Source organism: Halichoerus grypus, chromosome 8 (assembly GCF_964656455.1).
Source record: "Halichoerus grypus chromosome 8, mHalGry1.hap1.1, whole genome shotgun sequence".
Lineage (NCBI taxonomy): Eukaryota > Metazoa > Chordata > Mammalia > Carnivora > Phocidae > Halichoerus > Halichoerus grypus.
Window position 1 is genome coordinate 130,979,647 of NC_135719.1, and position 20,747 is coordinate 131,000,393.

General features: G+C 39.1%; 1 protein-coding gene and 1 pseudogene across 1 annotated transcript in view; both read right to left on the reverse strand.

Moving 5' to 3' along the window:
- SEL1L (SEL1L adaptor subunit of SYVN1 ubiquitin ligase) overlaps positions 1-20,747 on the reverse strand; it is a 56,566-nt gene that overhangs the window by 22,513 nt on the left and 13,306 nt on the right. The window contains exons 4-10 of the mRNA XM_036080167.2: positions 11,261-11,428; positions 8,745-8,850; positions 7,654-7,816; positions 4,695-4,748; positions 4,545-4,604; positions 2,515-2,596; positions 1,949-2,103 (exon numbers count right to left, since the gene is read on the reverse strand). Coding sequence (XP_035936060.1) covers positions 1,949-2,103; positions 2,515-2,596; positions 4,545-4,604; positions 4,695-4,748; positions 7,654-7,816; positions 8,745-8,850; positions 11,261-11,428 — 788 coding nt within the window. The remainder of the gene's footprint in view (positions 1-1,948; positions 2,104-2,514; positions 2,597-4,544; positions 4,605-4,694; positions 4,749-7,653; positions 7,817-8,744; positions 8,851-11,260; positions 11,429-20,747) is intronic.
- LOC118528050 (U4 spliceosomal RNA) lies at positions 10,147-10,277 on the reverse strand (annotated as a pseudogene).

Sequence of the window (20,747 nt, forward strand, 5' to 3'; positions counted from 1 at the left end):
CCCAAACAATGGATCATAAAGCAAGTCTCAGGAAATCCCACACAAATGAAATCATACATAGCATATTCTTATTTTATTTAGATGCAGGCTCCCTGCTGAGCAGGGAGCCCAACATGGGGCTCGATCCCAGGACCCTGGGATCATGCCCTGAGCTGAAGGCAGACGCTTAACGGACTGAGCCACCCAGGCGCCCCAGGGAGAGGGAATCTTAAGGAGATTCTGCAATGAGCGTGAAGCCCGACACAGCGCTTGATCTCACAACCTGAGCAAAAACCAGGAGTCAGATGCTTAACTGACTGTGCCTCCCAGGTGCCCCATACAGAGAATATTCTGATCACAGTGGATTAAGCTAGAAATCAACACAAAGGGTAAGTAATAAATCCCCCATTTATATGAAAACCAAGTAATGCACTTCTAAAATTACACATGGGTCAGAAGAAATCACAATGAATATTAGAGCTAAATATCATGAAAACTATGACAGCAGGGAAATGCATTCTATCACATATCAAGATCTATAAAGTTATAGAAATTTAAGACAGTACTGATGCACAAGATACGCAAGAGAATATGCACAGAGCATTATTTGCAATCGCCCAGATCTGGGAAGAGTAAAATGGGTAAATAAGCTGTGGGATTTTTATACAATGAAATACTACAGGGCAATGTAAATGAATGAATTTCAGCTACATGAAAACACATGGATTGATTTCATAAACATAATGCTGAGCAAAAGAAGCTGATAGCAAAAAATGCTGTATGATTTTTTTTTTTAATGTAAAATTCAAAACCAGGCCAAACTGATCCATAGTGTTAGAAGTCAGCTCAGAGGGGAACCCACTGGGCGGGCGGGGGCCGCTGCTGGGATGCTAGCTATGCTTCACAGGAGGCTCACCTGGTGCTCAATCAGGGGGCTGGAGGCTTCCGATTTATATACTTTTCTGTATTAAGGTTGCAATTCAAGTAGTAAAAAGAACAAAATGATATACTATGCCACATATGGATTTTTTTAGCTTGAGTTTTCCACTGAATACACTAAAGTCAGCTTTCCATAGTAAGTAGTATTCTACATAATTTTTAATGGTTGCATAAAATTCCATACATGGAAGTGTCATAATTGAGCTAAATAATTCCCTATTTTGGGGCTTTTAGATAGTTTTGAATTTTAACTGGCCTCTGATGTAAAAGACAGATGTTTAATTAGACAAGATAACTTTATTAAAATTTCTATGAGCTAAGATTTGGATCTTTCACTACAGTTTTTTTTTTTTAAATCATAAGATTCCCTTCTGTTAAGTCTTAAAATCAATTGTTCTCAAAAAGTATCTAATACTCATGTCTCTATGTGTCTAAATCAGAAAAGACCTGTAAACTGCATAGAAAAAAAGGGAAATGTTGAAGTCCTCTTTTTTATTTCAGGATTATCAAATAACCCATGAAATAACAAATTATACACGGTACTTTGATGGATATACCATTACAATTTACATTGAACAAGGTTACTTCTGTCCTTGACCTGGAGGAAATTATGGTCTAAGATGAGCAAAGGAAACATGAACAGTAAATGGCTCTGAAGGGCATCTGAAATTCCAAATGTTCCAGAGACTTTTTGTTGAAAGAAAGTGGCAGTTTTCATCCTTGGTGACTCCAATAAGAGCGTTCATCATCAAGACACTGCTCTGTTCAAGCAGTGGTTTCCACCCATGGTGCAATCGCCTGGCCAGCTTCTATGAACTATCAATGCCTACCCTACATCCTCGATGCATCCAAATGGAAATGTCTTGACAGTATGAGACTCTTGGTACTTTTAAAAATAATGCTACTCAGGTGATTCTAATATGTAGTTAATAATGGCTCAGAGCAATGGAAATGTTTCTTATGGATGTAAGTGCTTGCCCCACGACTGTTACAACGCAGTGACAAACACCATGAGATGTTAAACACATACCTGTGCTTGTACATCACCTTTTTCTGCTAGGAACTGATAGTATTGAATCAAATCTTCTTCCAGCATTCCACTATTCATTCCTGGATTTTCCACCTCGTCAGGCAGCCGTATTCTCTGTACTACTGAGCCTCCTGTCAGCGAGATATCACTAGCAACTAAACAGGGCAATGAAGTAATAACATGGAGGAAGGTCAGAAGGATTGTTCCACAGAAGGAAGTAGAATTTCAGCTGCCAAACACTTACAGACACTATGCTAACAGTAATCTATAGATTACAAAATAGTAATCTATACAGACCCAGCGTTTTCCACAAAATATTTAGTAAGTGGAATCCAAAGTGTACACGTACCCGTGCGCACGTGTGTGCGCACACACACACGCGCGCACACACACACACACACACACACACACACAAAGGAGATCTTAGTCAACGAGTGTAAAGATCATTCCACTTAAGAGTCATCATGATTATTTCAAGCAGTACAACAAAAACAGACGTATTTGAAGTTAATTCCATTCTGTTTTCTGTTTCTTCTGATAAGGTGAAAGGCAAAAAAAATAGATACCATGATTGGCAACAAGACGATAGTGAGTCAGTGCCGATTCGCAACTCTGGAGGACTCCGATGCCAGCCCAGTACCGATAACCCTGTGAGACAAGCTCCAGTGAGAAGACTGCAGGTTCACACGCTTCACTGGCATTCTTGTCGGAATGAATGAAGCCACCCGCGCTCAGGACGTACTTCTGCAGTCCCTTGATCCCAGTATATTACCACCTCATTTATCCTGAGTTTTAGGTTCTGAGGTAATTTATTCAGCAACCCCAAAAACCAGACTATAGGTAAGAACTAGGAAATAATGAAGTTCCCAAAGAAATCAAAATAGATGCCGTAACTATGGATGAAATGTGCACATCTCACGTGTAAGAGAAAATTACTTAGGTTCTTGCTTAGAACACATTCTAATCTTATTTTAAACCTGATTTTAACAAAAATGGGTTAATCTACCAAACGAGGAAAGAAGCAACAAATGAGCAAAATAGGGAAGATGAGAGACTACTAGGAGCAGGCACAGTAACATGAGCAAAAAATGATTTCAGATTGAGGAGGAAGATAGCTAACTATAAAGAACAGAACAAAAAAAGGTAGAGCTCTCTTGAGTCATTCAGCACAGACTTAAATAACTTTATAATCTTTAACAATCCTTAGGGCACTACTGTATAATAACGTGTATAATATTTAATGTTCTTATTCTGTAGTCACTATTTAAGAAGATTGGTAAATAAAAAAAAAGATATTGGTCAGAAATATTTAACATACTTTTTAAAAAATTTTTTTTAAATTTTATTTTATTATGTTAATCACCATACATTACATCATTAGTTTTTGATGTAGTGTTCCATGATTCATTGTTTACATATAACACCCAGTGCTCCATTCAGTACATGCCATCTTTAATACCCATCACCAGGCTAACCCATCCCCCCACCCCCTCCCCTCTAGAACCCTCAGTTTGTTTCTCAGAGTCCATAGTCTCTCATGGTTTGTCTCCCCCTCTGACTTCTCCCCCTTCATTTTACCCTTCCTGCTATCTTTTTCTTTCTTTCTTTTTTTTTTAACATATACTGTATTATTTGTTTCAGGGGTACAGGTCTGTGCTTCATCAGTCTTACACAATTCACAGCGCTCACCACAGCACATACCCTCCCCAATGTAACATACTTTTGCCATATAAAAATATGCTTTAAATTTCTGGAAAATTCATCTAAAAGGAACTTTTCATTTACTGTTTGAGGAATAAATGTTACCTACCATAGACGAAAAAAGCCAATGGGAAAAAAACCTTCAAAATTAGTGAGGAATGTTTCAGAAAGTTGGAGCAACATCCTTGTTTTTCACTGGCTTAACCTACTTCAGCAGTTTACGTCTGTACAGATGAGGTCCAAGTTCCCTGGTGTGACATACAGTCCATTTACGTGATTCCTGATAAGTTTCCTGATGTTCTACTCTCCAGCCACACTAAAGAGCCTGTATTTTCTTGCAAGCACCACATTCCCTCATCACTGTCCTTCTGCATATATTGCTCCTGTTGTCTGAATGCCCTTCCACTTCTATTCATACTCACTGCTATTTATCCCTCAAGAATTACTTTAGTTACTTCTTTCCTCAGAAGTATCTCCTTTAACCTCTCCTTCCAACACCAGTGGGTGTTAAGTGCCTTTCTAGCTGATTCCTGTAACAATCTCCTTATTTGTATAAATTTAAATGTAAAACATAAATCAATTTTCAATGTAAAATCTGTGATAACCGAAGAAATGATTTTGACAAACATTTCCAACTTACGGAAAATAAAAAAGAGCCATTTATCACAAGGGCAATCAGCCAAAGTCATCATTTTAAAGAAAAACTGTGGACTGTGCAAATTTTCATCCATGTGTAGATGCAAGTGTTGTACCCATTAACAAGAATTTGAAGAATATTCAACTGAATATTTGATCTTCATGAATATAAGTGCACCTCATTCATGAAAGCTAGAAAAGCTATGGCCCCTCATGAACCAAAAATTCTGCTCCTCAATGTTACTAAAGTCTTACTTACCAAAACCATGTGCGCTATTAGGTTGCCCCCGAGAGCTCCAAAAGTATAATATACGAGGGCCTGGGAAAGAACAAAATATGCTTAAGTGAACACAGGCACACACTGACCCAATTTAAATGGTAGTATACAATAAAATTTTAATAATATTACCTTTGCCTGACTTGAATTAACACCAAGTCCAGAGGCATAGAGAAAGCCAAGAGCCTGAAATAAAATGATAAAAGTAAGAATTCTTCCCTAGTGGAAGTTTATCCACAGACATAGTTTTATGAACAATGAAAAGATGCAAGAATCTTTAGATCTTGAAAGACTTGAACAATCCAAGTATGTACAACTGTGGTTAATTAAGGAGCCTCAGAAATGCATTCAAGGTTTTACAAATTACACAATGAAATACAACTAAACAAATCAAAAAGTTTAGCTTGAAGATTAAAGACAGGCTTAATAAAATATTAATTACAAAACCAAAGCTGAACACACTTAAGCATGGCTTTTCCTTTATCTTGATCAACAGCAATTATGAGAACCAAAAAACCCCTATATCATCACATCAACGCATTACCTATCAAAGGAGAATACACAATGAAAATAGTAAGAGGCTACCAAGATAAACATCCTAGCAATAAAAAGGGGCGGCAAGGGTCATGTTGAAGGGGCAACAGAGAAAGGTCACTTTACAATGCTGAAGCACACACAATTTTTCATTACAAAAACCCCCAAAACAAAAAACTACAACCAAGCAAACAATACATTGATAAGGTTCTACCTTTGCCCACTGAGGACCATCCTTGAAGACATGAAAGTAAAAGCTAAAGTCAGAAAGGCAGGTGTATCATGTGCCAGCATTCATCAAAATCCATGAGCTCTTCTACATTACCCAGCCACTCCCCATCCCCGCCCCGCCCCCTCCCCGCCCTTGTACTTGGGTAGGGTCACGTGTTTAGGATGTGGCAAAGAGAGATGCAAGCCATTTTTAGGCCTGGCCATTAAAAACTTTACAGAAGGGGCGCCTGGGTGGCTCAGTTGTTAAGTGTCTGCCTTCGGCTCAGGTCACAATCCCAGGGTCCTGGGATCGAGCCCCACATTGGGCTCCCTGCTTGGCGGGAAGCCTACTTCTCCCTCCCCCACTCCCCCTGCTTGTGTTCCCTCTCTCTCTGTGTCTCTGTCAAATAAATAAATAAAATCTTCAAAAAAAAAAACAACAAACTTTATAGAAAATCCTCCAGCCCTCTCTTCTCCCTTCATGATGGCTCGAAAGCCCCATGTTTCAGATGGTACAGCTATGTGGCAGAAGTGGCCCTTGACTGAGTCAGCACTGGGAAGAGAGTGACATAGGCAGGGGAACCGCATTGACCCTGGTGTGAACAAGGAGTAACTCTTTGTAGTGTTGAGCCAGTGTGATCCTGGGGCTATGTCTGTTACATCAGCTAGAATTAATTACCATGGAGAGAGCGCTTTGCAATATGCCATATAAAGCACTATGGCACTGTGGGGTGCTATTACTAGAGGGGAACGATGCCTGAGAAGTACAACCATTCTTAGAGCCAAATGTGTCTGCAGAATAAAGAATGTGTGTGTGAATTTATAAAATCTGACTTACACAAAGAAGGGGAAAAAAGCTTTGAAAACAAAGGGGGAACAATTAAGATATAACCTGTTTATAAATTAAACCAAAACTGTGTAAGAGTTGCAGACTGGGTAGATATTCAGTCCTATAGAAAACAATGGTCATGGGGCATGTGGGTGGCTCAGTCGTTAAGCGTCTGCCTTGGGCTCAGGTCATGATCCCGGGGTCCTGGGATCGAGCCCCGCATCGGGCTCCTTGCTTGGCGGGGAGCCTGCTTCTCCCTCTCCCACTCCCCCTGCTCATGTTCCTGCTCTTGCTATCTCTCTGTCAAATAAATAAATAAAATCTTTAAAAAAAAAAAAGGTCACAATTCCTGTTATTGTTTAAACAGTCTAAAAACAGACTTCCGCTAACCGTGACTAGAAATTTTATATTTAAGCAAATCCCACACCTCCGATAAACCTGAATTACTGAGAGCACTTAAAAATAAATGTGGTGGCCTCCTAAATCCAGGTGTCAATCTTACTATTACCCATGCGAAATCAAGCAGAGAATATTTATCAATTGGTGTGATGTGATATGGGATGCAGAACATCCCCCTATAAGGCTGTCTGAGCCAAAAATACTTGACTTTAGTTCATCAGCCTTTAGCTGTGATATCCTCTATGGGAAATACAGATGATGAAGACCCCAAATAAAGGACAAAAGGAAGAAGCAAACAGACAAACTAAGAAGGCCATTTTGCAGAACTGGCCCTATCTCGGGCACAGACAAGAAAGAAAGGCAGGGACTCTGCTAGCATTAACGACCAAACAGAAGGTGTAGTCTTGGACTGGATAGTGCTTTGGACAAAACAGGGATAAAGGAAATGTTTTGGTTCTACGCCTTATGAAGACAGTCTGGGTGTTACATCTACTGGACTGGAATGATGAGGGCTATTTATCGAAAGAGCAAGGAAGGGAACAGTAGACAGTGACATCTCATTTTAATAAGAAGTTCACACGTATAAATACACAAAGAGAAAGGTCAAGAAGGGTGTGCATGCATTAACATGTTACCAATGTTCAGGGCTGTGTGGTACAGATATGATGTTTTCTTTCTTAGTTTTTTTTTTTTTGTATTTCTAGTTTCTTATAATGAACATGTACTGCTTCTGTAATAAAATATATTTTTTAAAAAAACACCAAGATTACCAAAAGCTGGAGCATCTGAACTTTGGAAAAAAGGCAATGGGGAGTGATTTCAGATAAAAAAATAATTACCTTTATGTTTCATTCTGTACAGATTGAATTTGGAAAACTACAAGTATAATTGTGGTAAGATGCAGCTGCAAAAATGCCTTAGGTGACCACAAGTGTTCTCACCCTGAGGAAGAAGACTGTCTGAGAAGATTGGTAAAATGATCTGCCACAGGATTAGTATTTAAAGCCATTTTACCTTCCAGCCTTACTTGTTCAGGGAAGGCAGAGCATAAAGAGTAAACTACTGTGAAAATAAACAAGTGCTGTGTGCCAAGAGATTCTGCAATGAAAGTACACTTACAGTTTGTCCCTTAGGAGAGCCTTCTTCAGTCAGTTTCTCAAACATCTCTTTAGCTGCCTGGATATTCTGTGTCAGGTAATCACCAAATAAAAGAGCATATGACACTCTCTCCACGGCCTTGGTATGATTCATGCCTGCTGCCTTTTGAAGATACCGATATGCTCTTTAAACATAAGCAATTAAAACAAAAACAAACACATTAGCAATATTTTGGAACTCCCATTAAAATTTTTACAGAATCTGGGGTGCCTGGCTGGCTCAGTTCGAAAAGCGTGTGACTCTTGATCTCGGGGTCGTGAGTTTGAACCCCACTTTGGGTGTAGAGATTACTTAAATAAAAAAAAAAAACTTAAAATAATTTTTGTTTTTTTTTCTTTTACAAAATCTACTAAAATGCAGAATAAATAATTTTCTTATTCTACAGAATCCCTCTGATATTTGATTTCCACTAAATTATGTTACTTATATATGTAGAAAACATTCTGGGCTACTTTTCTTTTTATGTAAGGTACCAGTTCTGTTATTCCAATATTTTAGAACAGTCTAAGAATGAGAGAGAATTATAATAATGTAGTATCTAATAAATAATCCAATGATAACCACTGCAATTTTCTTTTAAAATCTTTGCACAGACTATAACAAAAGTCAGCTGAAATTAAGGGACATAAAATGTTAAAAGACAGTCAACTGAACTTTACGTTCTTTCCAAATTCCTAAATTCTAGTGTTTGTCTGCAAGATAATTACAAAGCAAAAACAAAAAAACACCTGACAACAATTCCTTTTGTTTTATGTCATTTTGAATTCTGAATAGTACACATATTCTTGGCTCTTAGAAACTATTATAAATTTTAATTATTTCCATTTTGCTTATTGTTCATTCTTGTGATGAGTATTTATAATCTTTTTAGCCCGAAGAGCTGAAATCCGATAGAAGTAATGCCCCAAAGTCTATAGATCATATCAGGTTTTCTTATAATACAGCCTAAAAAAATCCTCTGTCTTCGGCAGTGCACTTAAACAAGTACTTAGTGCTTTTTATCTCAGTAATGGCCTATGTCAGGGGAAGAATGGACTGGCAGTGCTACCTACTCTCTTTTCTGGCTTTTCTTGTTGCTTCCGTTGAGGATTTTCATCCCTGTCTGGTACATCATTTCCGCTTCCTGCATCTGCCGCCGTTTGGTGGCTTCTTCTTCAGCTAAAAAGAAAATGTCAGATGCTTTTAAATCGATTTTAATTTTAAACCAATTATTTATTAAACATCAATATATATTCTTTCTTCTGGGTAGTTACCAATACAGTGATATGTCACTATTTCCCAGTCTGATTTTAAGGACACATGCTTTTATGTGTGGCCTTATCTGACTAAAGTTAAGACTTTTTTAAAAAACAATAAAACTCATTAAAATCACTTCCTTGTAAAGAAAGCTGTATCAACCTGTTTTTGGAAAGTGCTTTTCTGCTAGTACTTCTAAAACTTTTTATATAAGTCAACTAAAATTCCAGTAGAGCCTTATGATTATATGCCAAGGTGAGCTAAAATTGAAGAAGAGAACAATAAAAAAACGTGGCTATTACGGAGGGCACGTACTGCATGGAGCACTGGGTGTTATACGAAAACAATGGATCATGGATCACCACATCAAAAACCAATGATGTATTGTATGGTGACTAACATAATAAAATTAAAAAAAAAAAAAACAATAGTTAGGGGTGCCTGAGTGGCTCAGCTGTTAAGCGTCTGCCTTTGCCTCAGGTCATGATCCCAGGGTCCTGGGATCAAGCCCCGCATCGGGCTCCCTGCTCAGCGGGAAGCCTGGTTCTCCCTCTCCCACTCCCCCTGCTTGTGTTCCCTCTCTTGCTATGTCTGTCAAATAAATAAATAAAAAATCTTTAAAAACAAAACAAAACAAAAAAATAGTAGAAAAAATACTGTTGTAGTCAAAGGACACTTTAGCCTCACCAGAAAGGCTGTGTCTTTACAAGGAGAGAATATGTGACTAATTACATAACGAAAAATTAGTTGAAAAAAAGGATTTTTATTAAATATAGATTTTGATTTAATAGTCAAATTCTGTTTTTTCCTATGTACTGATACAACACTGAAAATCATAGCATTAGATTTCCCCAAAATTATTTTGCTACTATTAGAAAGCATTTTAACAGAAATCTAAAACTCATCAAGAGACATTTGAATATTTCATTAGGAGTTATTTATAGAAATAGAAGTAACTTCTTCTTGTAATATAAAAACAAAATTTGATGTATTAAACAGGAGTACCTAATTGTACTGGCCGACATCCAAAGATGGACTATATCTGACTATCTCTAAGGAATGCCTAAATATTCTATCAGAGCCATTATTTTGAAAATGTCATCTGGTATCAAAAGAGGTATGTTCAAGATTTTCTTTGTTCTTTAACAGAAAGTTCTTCCCAAAAACATAGCTTGCCTTCAGAGGCAAAACTGACATTAACATTTAGGGCAGTTAAATATACTGTATCTGTCAAATATTACCTTAGCACAGCATATTTCACTCAAAGTATTTTAGGAAAAGTTTTCAATTAGCAATAATCGCACCTCGGATAAACCTCATTGGTTATGATACTGCCCCTGTGCAAAGCTCACTCAAAGTATTTTTAAAATGGAATATTATGCAGCCATCAAAAGGAATGAGATCTTGCCATTTGCAACGACGTGGATGGAACTGGAGGGTATTATGCTGAGCGAAATAAGTCAAACAGAGAAAGACATGTATCATATGACCTCACTGATATGAGGAATTCTTAATCTCAGGAAACAAACTGAGGGTTGCTGGAGTGGGGGGTGGGGTGGGAGGGATGGGGTGACTGGGTGATAGACACTGGGGAGGGTATGTGCTCTGGTAAGCGCTGTGAATTGTGCAAGACTGTTGAATCTCAGATCTGTACCTATGAAACAAATAATGCAATATATGTTAAGAAAAAAAAAAAGAAGAAGATAGCAGGAGGGGAAGAATGAAGGGGGGGAAATCAGAGGGGTAGACGAACCATGAGAGACGATGGACTCTGAAAAACAAACTGAGGGTTCTAGAGGGGAGGGGGGTGGGAGGACGGGTTAGCCTGGTGATGGGTATTAAAGAGGGCACGTTCTGCATGGAGCACTAGGTGTTATGCACAAACAATGAATCATGGAACACTACATCTAAAACTATGATGTAATGTATGGGGATTAACATAACAATAAAAAAAATAAAAAAAAGGTATTATCTATTTTTCTTCTAAGTACTATTAATTAACCTCAGCATAATGTTCTGTTTTTATTGCCAAAAAACGTTTTACATTAATTAATTTAGCAGCCTGCCTGAGGGTTTGCAGATCAATCTGTGCACACCAACAGAAAATCATCTCTAAATAAAACACGAGTGTGATAAACTGGCCAAGTGATAGCCTGGAAGTGAGTATACTGCATGCTTCCTGCTCTTAAGTCCATTCTTTAAGACTATATCTGTATCATTGACGGGGACCACTTCTGACCAAGGTGGGGAAAGGATGGCTAGAAAAAGGCCTTAAAAATGTTGTCTGAGACATAAAGCAATGTGGACATGCCTCCTACTGAGCAATACTTACTTTCACAAAAGCCCCACTTTTCATCTGCCTTGTAGTCATAGGTTGTAGCACACCACAATCTACCATCTTCCCTCCCATCTGATGTACATTCGTCATACTCCTTATCCAGGAACAGAAAAGGGAAGTGGCAGGGCTCCCCATGTGCTGTGCCTTCAATGGCGGTCAGAGCTGAAAAGAAAAGAAAAAACTCTAAACATGAATAGCACCTCTGGTATCCATGGATTTAATACTGTCAATTCTAATGATCAGAATTTGAAGACAAAAATACATCATTTGAAATGGGGAACATGAAAGAGTCAGCATCAATTTTCTTTAGGATGACTTAAGGATAGGTCAACTTAGTGAACATGGCTGGCTTAGTGTACATGGCAGCTCTGTATCTAGCTTAGAATTTCTGAAGGTCTTAAGATCTGATAAAGCTTAGGGGCACCTGGGTGGCTCAGTCATTAAGCGTCTGCCTTCGGCTCAGGTCATGATCCCAGGGTCCTGGGATCGAACCCCGCATCGGGCTCCCTGCTCAGCGGGGAGCCTGCTTCTCCCTCTCCCACTCCCCCTGCTTGTGTTCCCTCTCTCGCTGTGTCTCTCTCTGTCAAATAAATAAAATCTTTAAAAAAAAAAAAAAAGATCTGATAAAGCTTAGAATGTTAGAAGTCTACCGTAAAACTCCCTGCTAACTAGTGAGCAAAAATAAGGCAAATGCAACCAGATCAATTCCACTGCTCAGCACAATTCTCCTTTTTTCTACCTGAATGTTATAAGTCAGTTCCTTTAATAGTATAAAGCTATACAGGGAAAATGCTCCCCCAGGTAAAGTTCACCACTCACATACACTTCAGCATTTTATCAGAGCACATATGATATCTGCTGAGGTTCTTTCTTTACCATACTCTTGTCCCACTAGACCCTGAGCTTGTTAAAAGTAGAGGCCATATCTCTAATTTGTTCTTAAGCTCTTTCTATCTTCTAGGTGCTGAGAATTATGCCAGGTGCTGGAAACAAGGTGGAACAGAGGTCTCTGCTCTATACAACTTAGCACCTCCCCTGTCGGGAACTGAGGTTTACCACTGAACTTCACGGGCGTGTAGGAGTAGAGGGTGGATGAATTGCTTCAGGGTGGGGTTGGCAGAAGTACTGTAGACAGAGGGAACCATGTGTGCTAAGAATCAAATGAAAGATAGCATAGCAATTTAGAAAAAAATACAAAAAGTTCAATACATTAGAACATGCAGTGTGAGTGCCCACAAAGAAGCTAAACTATGAATGTCCTGATAAATCTGATTAAGGAGTTTGGACTTTATCCTGAGAACAATGGAAACTCACTTAAGAGTTTTATTTTTTTTATTTTTATTTTTTTAAGATTTTATTCATTCATTTGAGACACAGAGATATATATATAGAGAGAGCATGAGCAGTGGGAGAAGCAGAGGGAGAGGGAGAAGCAGACTCCCCGCCGAGCCAGGAGCCCGATGTGGGGCTCGATCCCAGGACCCTGGGATCATGACCCGAACCGAAGGCAGACACTTAACCGTCTGAGCCACCCAGGCGCCCCCACTTAAGAGTTTTAAACAGGAGTGATATGCTCATACTTACATTTGTATTAAGAGAGTGGACAACGGAATGGAGAAAAGGCTGGATGCAAGGCGACCAGTTTACAAGTTGTGACATTAGTCTAATTGAGAGGTAATGGTAGCCTGAAGAGGATAATGGAATGAAAGAAGTGGATGTACTCAAGTGATGCTAAGGAAGTACATATGGCACCACTTCCTGACCGACTAGATGTGCAGATGATAGGGGAGGAGTCATGGAAGGCTCCCAGGTATTAAGGCTTCAGGAAGTGAGGGGATGGCTGTCCTTACTAGGAGAACACTAAAGGAGGAGTCGGTTACTGGGTAGGGATGAAACAGATCAGGGTAGAGACAAGTTAAGCTTTGATCCTGCTACATTCAAAGTGGTTTTAACAAACAAAACCAAAAACAAGATGTCTTAGACATCTTTTCAGCTGTGGTCAAAGAGGAAGTTCTCCAGTTCACAGACTGGAAGCCAAGAGTACACATAAGAATACCAAGTGAGAAGTACATGAGAAGACCAGAGGGCCACTGTTGAGCCCAGAACCATACACGGTTAAGTGTGAGTACATGTCAACTTCCACGGGTTGCTTTTACATGGAGAATGTAATCAGGCAGCAGAGCTTAGTGATTAAGAGTACAGATTCTGGAGACAGAATGCCTGATTCAAACCCTACCACTTACTAGCTGTACACTTTGAGCAAATTCCTTAATCTCTCCCCTTACCTGTAAAATTATCTACAGATAACTTCCTTATCTACAAATAGGGATAAGAGTCCTTGCTGCAGAGCGTTACTCACAAAGATGAACTGAAATAGTACACCTAAAGGACCCACCATGGTGTCTGCCACGTAAGGTAATAGGCCTTCAAGAGATGACACTGCGACTATCACAGGAGCTCCTGCTCTGAAAGCGCAGGAAATGGACACTCCTTCTTGCCCGTGCAAAGAAGAACTCATACTAATTTGAAAACTATTTTCAGTAAGTTATGAAAGGCAAAATTAATTTCAAACTGTTTGCCACCAGGTAAATGTCATTCACCATCCTGGTAATCACTGACCAGAAGAGGCATACTTTGATTTGTCTATGTTTATAAGAAACGATCTTTAGTACAAAAAAGCAAAGTACCCTTTAGCAACCACCTCAGAGGGGTCATTTTAACTACAGAGTTTGAAAAACGGCTCTCCTATGCACTGCTACTAGATTCAGGTTTGCTTGAGAAAAATAGTACCTGTAAAATAGCAGTTTGTAAACCTGAATTTCAAATTAAAATATAATAGTTTAAAAGAATATTTGATTTTTTTTTAAAGATTTTATTTATTTATCAGAGAAAGACACAGCGAGAGAAGGAACACAAGCAGGGGAAGTGGGAGAGGGAGAAGCAGGCTTCCCACTGAGCAGGGAGCCCGATTCGATGCGGGGTTCGATCCCAGGACTGGGATCATGACCTGAGCTGAAGGCAGACGCTTAACGACTGAGCCACGCACGTGCCCCAATTTTTTTTTTTTTTTTGATAACAGAAATTTTTGTCTTAAAAACAAATAGCTTGCCGTAAGAATCCTAGTTTGCGAAAACTTTCTAAGTGGTGCAAATACAAGGATTCTCTTTCATGTGATGGAACTATACAGCAGCAAAGAAACTGGAAAGAATGCAAAGGTTTTTGGCAACAAAAGGTTTTAACCTACTACTGATTCAGCACTAACTTAAGTGGGAAGAACCCCCAGGGTGCCATGGTTCACCAATTTAGTGAGAGTGAATCTTGGTCTAAAGAATGTGTTTATTAGTAAGTAACTAGAAAGACAATTTGTATCTCTCAGGTATCTTCTCCAAGCAAAATCACAACAGGGAAATTACTACTGCCTTTTAAACTTGTTTTAAAGTCTTCTAAAAGTTACTGACTTTGACTTGCCAGTTCCAAGTCAATTATCTCAAGTAGATAGTCCTCACAATAGTGTTAATTTCAATTTTCTTTTCATGGAGAAATTCTGCAAGAATTTCAAAGCTATCTTTTTAAAAACTGCCACAAAAATAGTACCAGCTTTAAAAACCATGGTAATCACTGCTCTGGCACAATGAAGCTGACTGATTATGCAATTTAAGTTCATGATAGCCAGCAGTCAAACCTGACTCTAAAAATGAAAGGGAGAAAAATGTGTCATTAACTCAATTTTGCACCTTCCTGTAAAAACTCACAGTTCTAGATAAGGAATCATATTTTGACCCTGCAATAATGACACAATACCACAATCTATTTAAACCCTGACAGTAAGATTTTTATAACTTATGTTATATGAGAATTTGTAATAATTAACAGACCACTTTATATTTAAACTAGTAAAGAATTGCTCTTGCAAAGTTAGTAAAAATCATCCAGGAAAGCTAGAAAAAGTTAAAAAAAAAAAAAAAAAAAAAAAAAAAGGACAACCCAAACAACAACCCCAAACCTGAAGTTATTCACTGCTGGCCAGATTATAGGTAAATGGGGACTTTCATACTGCTGGTAGGAGTATCAATTAGTACAACCTCTTAAAGAGGGACCCTTAGGAATACCTATTAGAATTTATACCGTCCATACTTTGGATCATATTTTTCCACTTCTAAGATATTTAACTTGTAGAAATGCTCCCATAAGGATACAAAGAGATATGTGTAAGACTGTATTTGTGTATAAAGACATAAAACCAACAAACACTCAAAGGTCTGTCAACAGGAGACTGGTTAAATCAGCTACAGTGCAGCCATTACACAGAAACCTGGTATAGATGGGAGCAGAGGATCAAAAGACTGGGTGTCAGGAAGCCTTGTATTTCAAGATCTGGCAGATTCCAGAAAGCCAACAGCTAAGTGATGAAAGCATCTTCAGAGTAGGAAAAAATATGTGAGAGGTCAGAAAGATGAGGAACAAGAACTGACCAAGTATTCAGCAAAGAGAATGTGACTGGAGCAGAGTGGATTTAGAGGTCTTGAGGGGACCAGAGCATCCTGAGAGCTGGATGAGAGAATGGGAAGAGAGGAAGTGAAATTAGTGAATACAGACAACTCCTTCAAAGAGCGGTAATATTAAAGGGGTGTAGGGAAGTTGGGTGGTTGCTGGAGGGGGTTTTGGTTTTTAAAATATAAGCTATTACAGCATGTCTGATGCTATGGAAAGAATCCAAGAGAGAGGGAACAGCGTAAACGTTGCCATATGAACTGAATGAAATGTCCTGGGAATTGTGACACTATCTTTTCCTCATTTTCTAATGGTAAGGTCAAAAAAAAAAAAAAAAAACCCAAAAAGTCAACTTCATGATCCATAAAAACAAAGGCAAGGGACTAATTAGCTTTGCAAATTTCTCATCTTAGCAGCTTTTACACTGCCAATAAAGTCTGATATTGTACCTCTAAGTTTAGGTGAGTGTTCTGTTAATAAGAAAACTACTTAATCACGCTGCTTGTTTGAAGCAATTTTGTACTTCTAAACATACAATGGTAAGTAACATTTTAGTAAAATGTATTTGTCGTAGAAAATAGTTGAAATACAATCATTTAATGTTAAAAAGCTATCAACCTCACCAACTGTCATATAGCGTTCATCAATTTTAGTCAACACCAAGATAAAAGCTCAACCAACCAACCATCAGCAAAAATCCCCAAAGTTTTAAGAACAAAACATAAGAACAGATGATTCAAAGTAAACTATACCTGAGATAAAGCAAATGGTATAGGCCAAATAAAGAGATACTTATTGTGGAAATATGGGATAGCAATCTCTTTGGGAAGATACCAATGTTATGTAATTTGCTACAAGAGATTACTTTCACTCAGTGCTGAGAATTACTAACTACAGTTGAGAAAATATGAGGGAAGGAAGGAGAAACAAGCAGACTAAATGCAGGGAGGCCTTGCTTTAAGGAATAAAACCTAATTTTCAGAAGAAGAGTGAAATGTAGTAATATGGAGAATGAACAAACATTAAGATCAGAGTTTACAAGCTCACTTCTCTCTGTGAGAAATAACTAATCATTTTAAAGTAGAAACAGAAGCAAGCACTGGCCCATGTGCCCAGAAGAAAGTGACAAGCTTCATGACACTTACGTGACAGGCACTATCAGAAACCAGACACAGTGAAACTTGCTCAGGAAAACTGCTATTTAAGAAGAGTGAGCTTCTCTGAATAATGGCTTTAAAGACTGTTCTTAGAGTTTCAAATGCCCCTGGTGGGGTACTTTTCCACAAGGATGGTCTCCTAAAGGAGTTTTCTTGCACAAATAATTTCTTGTACAACCATACAAAATAAAAGAAACAACAACAAGATCTTTTCATTAAAGTCAGCACCTGTTATAGGGAATGGCCTGTTTCCTTAACCATTTATCTTGTTAAATCTCATCACTAAATTAAGGTTTGTTTATTCCCAGCCACCCCCATGCGAGTGACAGTGAGGTAGCAATGCCATCTTATTACTCAACCAACTTGCTTATTTCAGAACCCAATTTAAGCATGATTTAGTTAAGTTTAAACTCAGTTCCTTTTGTGCTACTCAAAATAGAGCAAGAGGCTCATTATTTGACTTAATTTTTCATGACTATCTGGATAACGTGTTTATTGTAGCAAAGACAATCCAAGCAATAGGAAAGTATACAAAATTAAAGAAAAATTACTGTCATCTTTAGCTACCACCACAAATTCCCTTTTTTCTCCTGAGGTAACGACTGTTAGTAAAAAAGTAGTTAATTTTTCTTCTCACTTGCAAATATATGGAAAAAAAAAAAGGCTTTTCTTTCACAAAACGGACCTGTGATGGTTAATTGTATCAACTTGGCTGGGCCACAGTGCCCAGATATTTGGTCAAACATTATTCCAGATGTTTCTGTGAAGGTGTTTGGGGAGGATATTAGCATTTAAATCAATGGACTCTGAGTAAAGCAGATTACCCTCCATAATGTGGGCGGGCCTCATTCAATTAGTTGAAGGCCTAACAGAACGAAGACTGACCTCCCTTGACCAAGAAGTAATTCTGCCAGCAGACAGCCTTTGGTTCTCTTTCTCTGGAGAACCCTGACCAATACAAGGATCATACTAAGTGAATTATTTGCAGTGTGACATTTCACTTAACACTATCATTGTTCCAGGTGGCGGACTGCAGATTGGCTGTCAATTCTTAACCCTTTCCTCACCTTCTGTAGAGCTAGGGATGGTTAAGTGATTGTCTTGGTAGTTTTACTAGTGACTCCTGCGGGAGGCTTCTGCCCTTCTGATGCAGGTATCAGTTCTTCCTGAAAACCCAGGACCTGGAGGCACAGCCATCACCAGGTGTGACCACATGGAACAAACATGAAGATGAAGCTAATTTACTAAGGAGACTGAATAGGAGAGAAAGGAGCTGGAGTCCTTGATGGCAAGAGTCCTGAACTATGGAACCAAAATAAACCTCTGTTTTTGCCACTATTTGATGGGTTTTGTTATCTGCAATAATAATGTCCCTTTTAAAACAACTATGAGTATTCTACATAGGAAACACCACAATGTAATAATTTCCCCTCCTAATGGCCATTTATTCATTAATTTTCAAAAAAAGTTTACTGGGATGATGTGCAGAAAACAGTAATCACAGGCATAGCTGTTAATCCTTTGAAAAGTGGGCCCTTGGCTAGAATCTGGGAACTTACATTTTGGGAGGGTTCCCACTACCCTAAGAGTAGTGACTCATTGTGCCTAAACTGTACAATGTGGTTTACCTTCAACATGTGTTTTCCTTCTGGGGGCCTGCAATTTTGGTACATGCCAGGCTGAGAGTGATTATATGACTAGTCTTCATTAAAAACTCCAAGCACTGGGTCTCTAATGAGCTTCCCTAGAAGATAACATTTCCCATGTGTTGTCACATGTGCTAAGGGAATTAAGTACATCCTCTATGATTCCCTGGAAGAGGACTGCTGGAAACTTGCATTTTGTGTCCTTTGCACTTTGCCCCATGCTGATTTTGCTTTGTATCCTTTTGCTACGATAACCCAAAGCTGTGAGTACAACTCCATGCTGAGTCCTCCCAGCAAATCATGGACCCTGGGGAGGTCTTGGGGACCCCTGAAGTCAGTTGGCATCAGAAGTAGGATTAGCTAGGATGACCCTGACTCATGGTGAAATTACTGTTTGGGAAAGGAAGGGCAGGGGACAGGGTATGATGAATCTTCGGTGGCCAGCTAGTTACAGGGTCATCCACGGTATGCAGCAGCAGCTGAGTTGCTAACTGTTGTGAGAGGTAAAAGTTACCTGTGGAACCTGAAAATGACAGATCCAACTCTGGGAGAGCAGGCTAGTTGCTTTTGGCCATAGTGGCTAAAGTGATGTCTTTGGGTTTTATTTTCTCCTCCAGATAGGAGAAAGGGCCTCCAAATTCCCAAAGGTGAATGGGCCAAAAATGTTATAAATTTACAGTGCTCTCTCCTCCAAGTGAGGTAGAAGGGCAGCATGGGGGTAAGGGGAGTAAAACTAGGTCCTAATGATGTAGAAATGATGTTGGGGTTCGGGGCCGACAGCCAAGAAAGAATTCTTGAGACGTCTTTGGTGCAAAAAGGTGGTTTTATTAAAGCACGGGGACAGGACAGGACAGGAAAGAGCTGCACTGGCATTATGAGGAGTGCCTGATTACAGCCCAACTTTCAAGTTGGGTGGGGGGGTTAGGGATAGCCTAAGTCTCTAAGGAATTTTGGAAGCAATGTTTCCAGGACCTTGAGGGGGCTAGCTATTGTAGGGAAAAGGTCATTTATTACTGTCTAATAAAACCTTAGTCATGAGACCCTTCCGATGTATATCGGTGGGCCATATGCTTGGGAGATGATTGCCAACAGGTATCTTGAGGGATAGAGATAAAGGAAGTTTCCAAAGGAATTTTTAAATGTTAAAGTAGACTTACAGGATCCTGGAGGGTTGGGCTAAGATTGCCTTTTGCCCTTAGCAAAGTATTAAGATCAAGACAGCTGAGTTCCTAGAAGAATGTCACTCTGCCTGTCTTAAGGGCTTGTGAATGGGCTGTTAAGTAGTAAGGAAATTTAATTTTTCTTTTGCCTTTGCTTCCCACATCACGAGGGCTGAAGCAAAATTTTAGATAAAGCAGAAAGAAAAGGGAAGAAGGCTGCACTCCAGCAGTTTTTTTTTTTCAGTCTAGCTGCTCTTGCCATGGCCTCCCCCACTCCCCTTCCTCCCCTGCATTCCAGCCAGGATCTTCCCTGGTAGCTGTAACGTTAACAAATGATGAATTTACTTCCTGGCAGTTCAAGTAAATTTGCAATAAGAAAAAAAAAAAAGGATTCTTTTAGTGGCTTTGTATTTCGTGGCTATCACAACTGGATGCATGATAAAAATTGGTACATAATGTTAAATGCTTATAATTCCATACATGCCTGAGGAATCATCCTGATCAGGGGAAGCCGCAAAAAAGAAATGTGTTAGTGGGACAAACTTCCTTGCTTTTTGCCACCAGTGGGCGGGTTGGAATTTAAATGCTTGAGTATTGGAAACAGAACAAGTCTCTGTAATTCCTGGGTTTTGCTATAGAAAATATGGATGTTTGCTTAGTGGAGTCTCTGTAAAAAGGCAGACAATAAGAAAAAGGTGATCTACAGGTGGAAACACACTTTTGAAGCTCTAAAGAGTAGGTTTTAGTTGTCTAGTGAGTGCTTCTGAAGGTAGAGGTCTGACCTTACAGCCTGATGTGCATGCCTGTGTGTATGTGCGCGTGCGTGCATATGTGTGTGTAGGGAGGGAGGAAGAGAGAGAGACAGACAGACAGAAAGAGAAAGCTTGTGTACGGTAGTGCGAGCCCAAGACTGACAAGACAAAAGGTATGGCACGGCCTTGCATGCTACTTGGAGTTTCTGGCCCTGCAGCACCTTTGCTGCTGAAAAAAAAGCCTCTGGCTTCTTTAAATTACTGAATTCACAGAT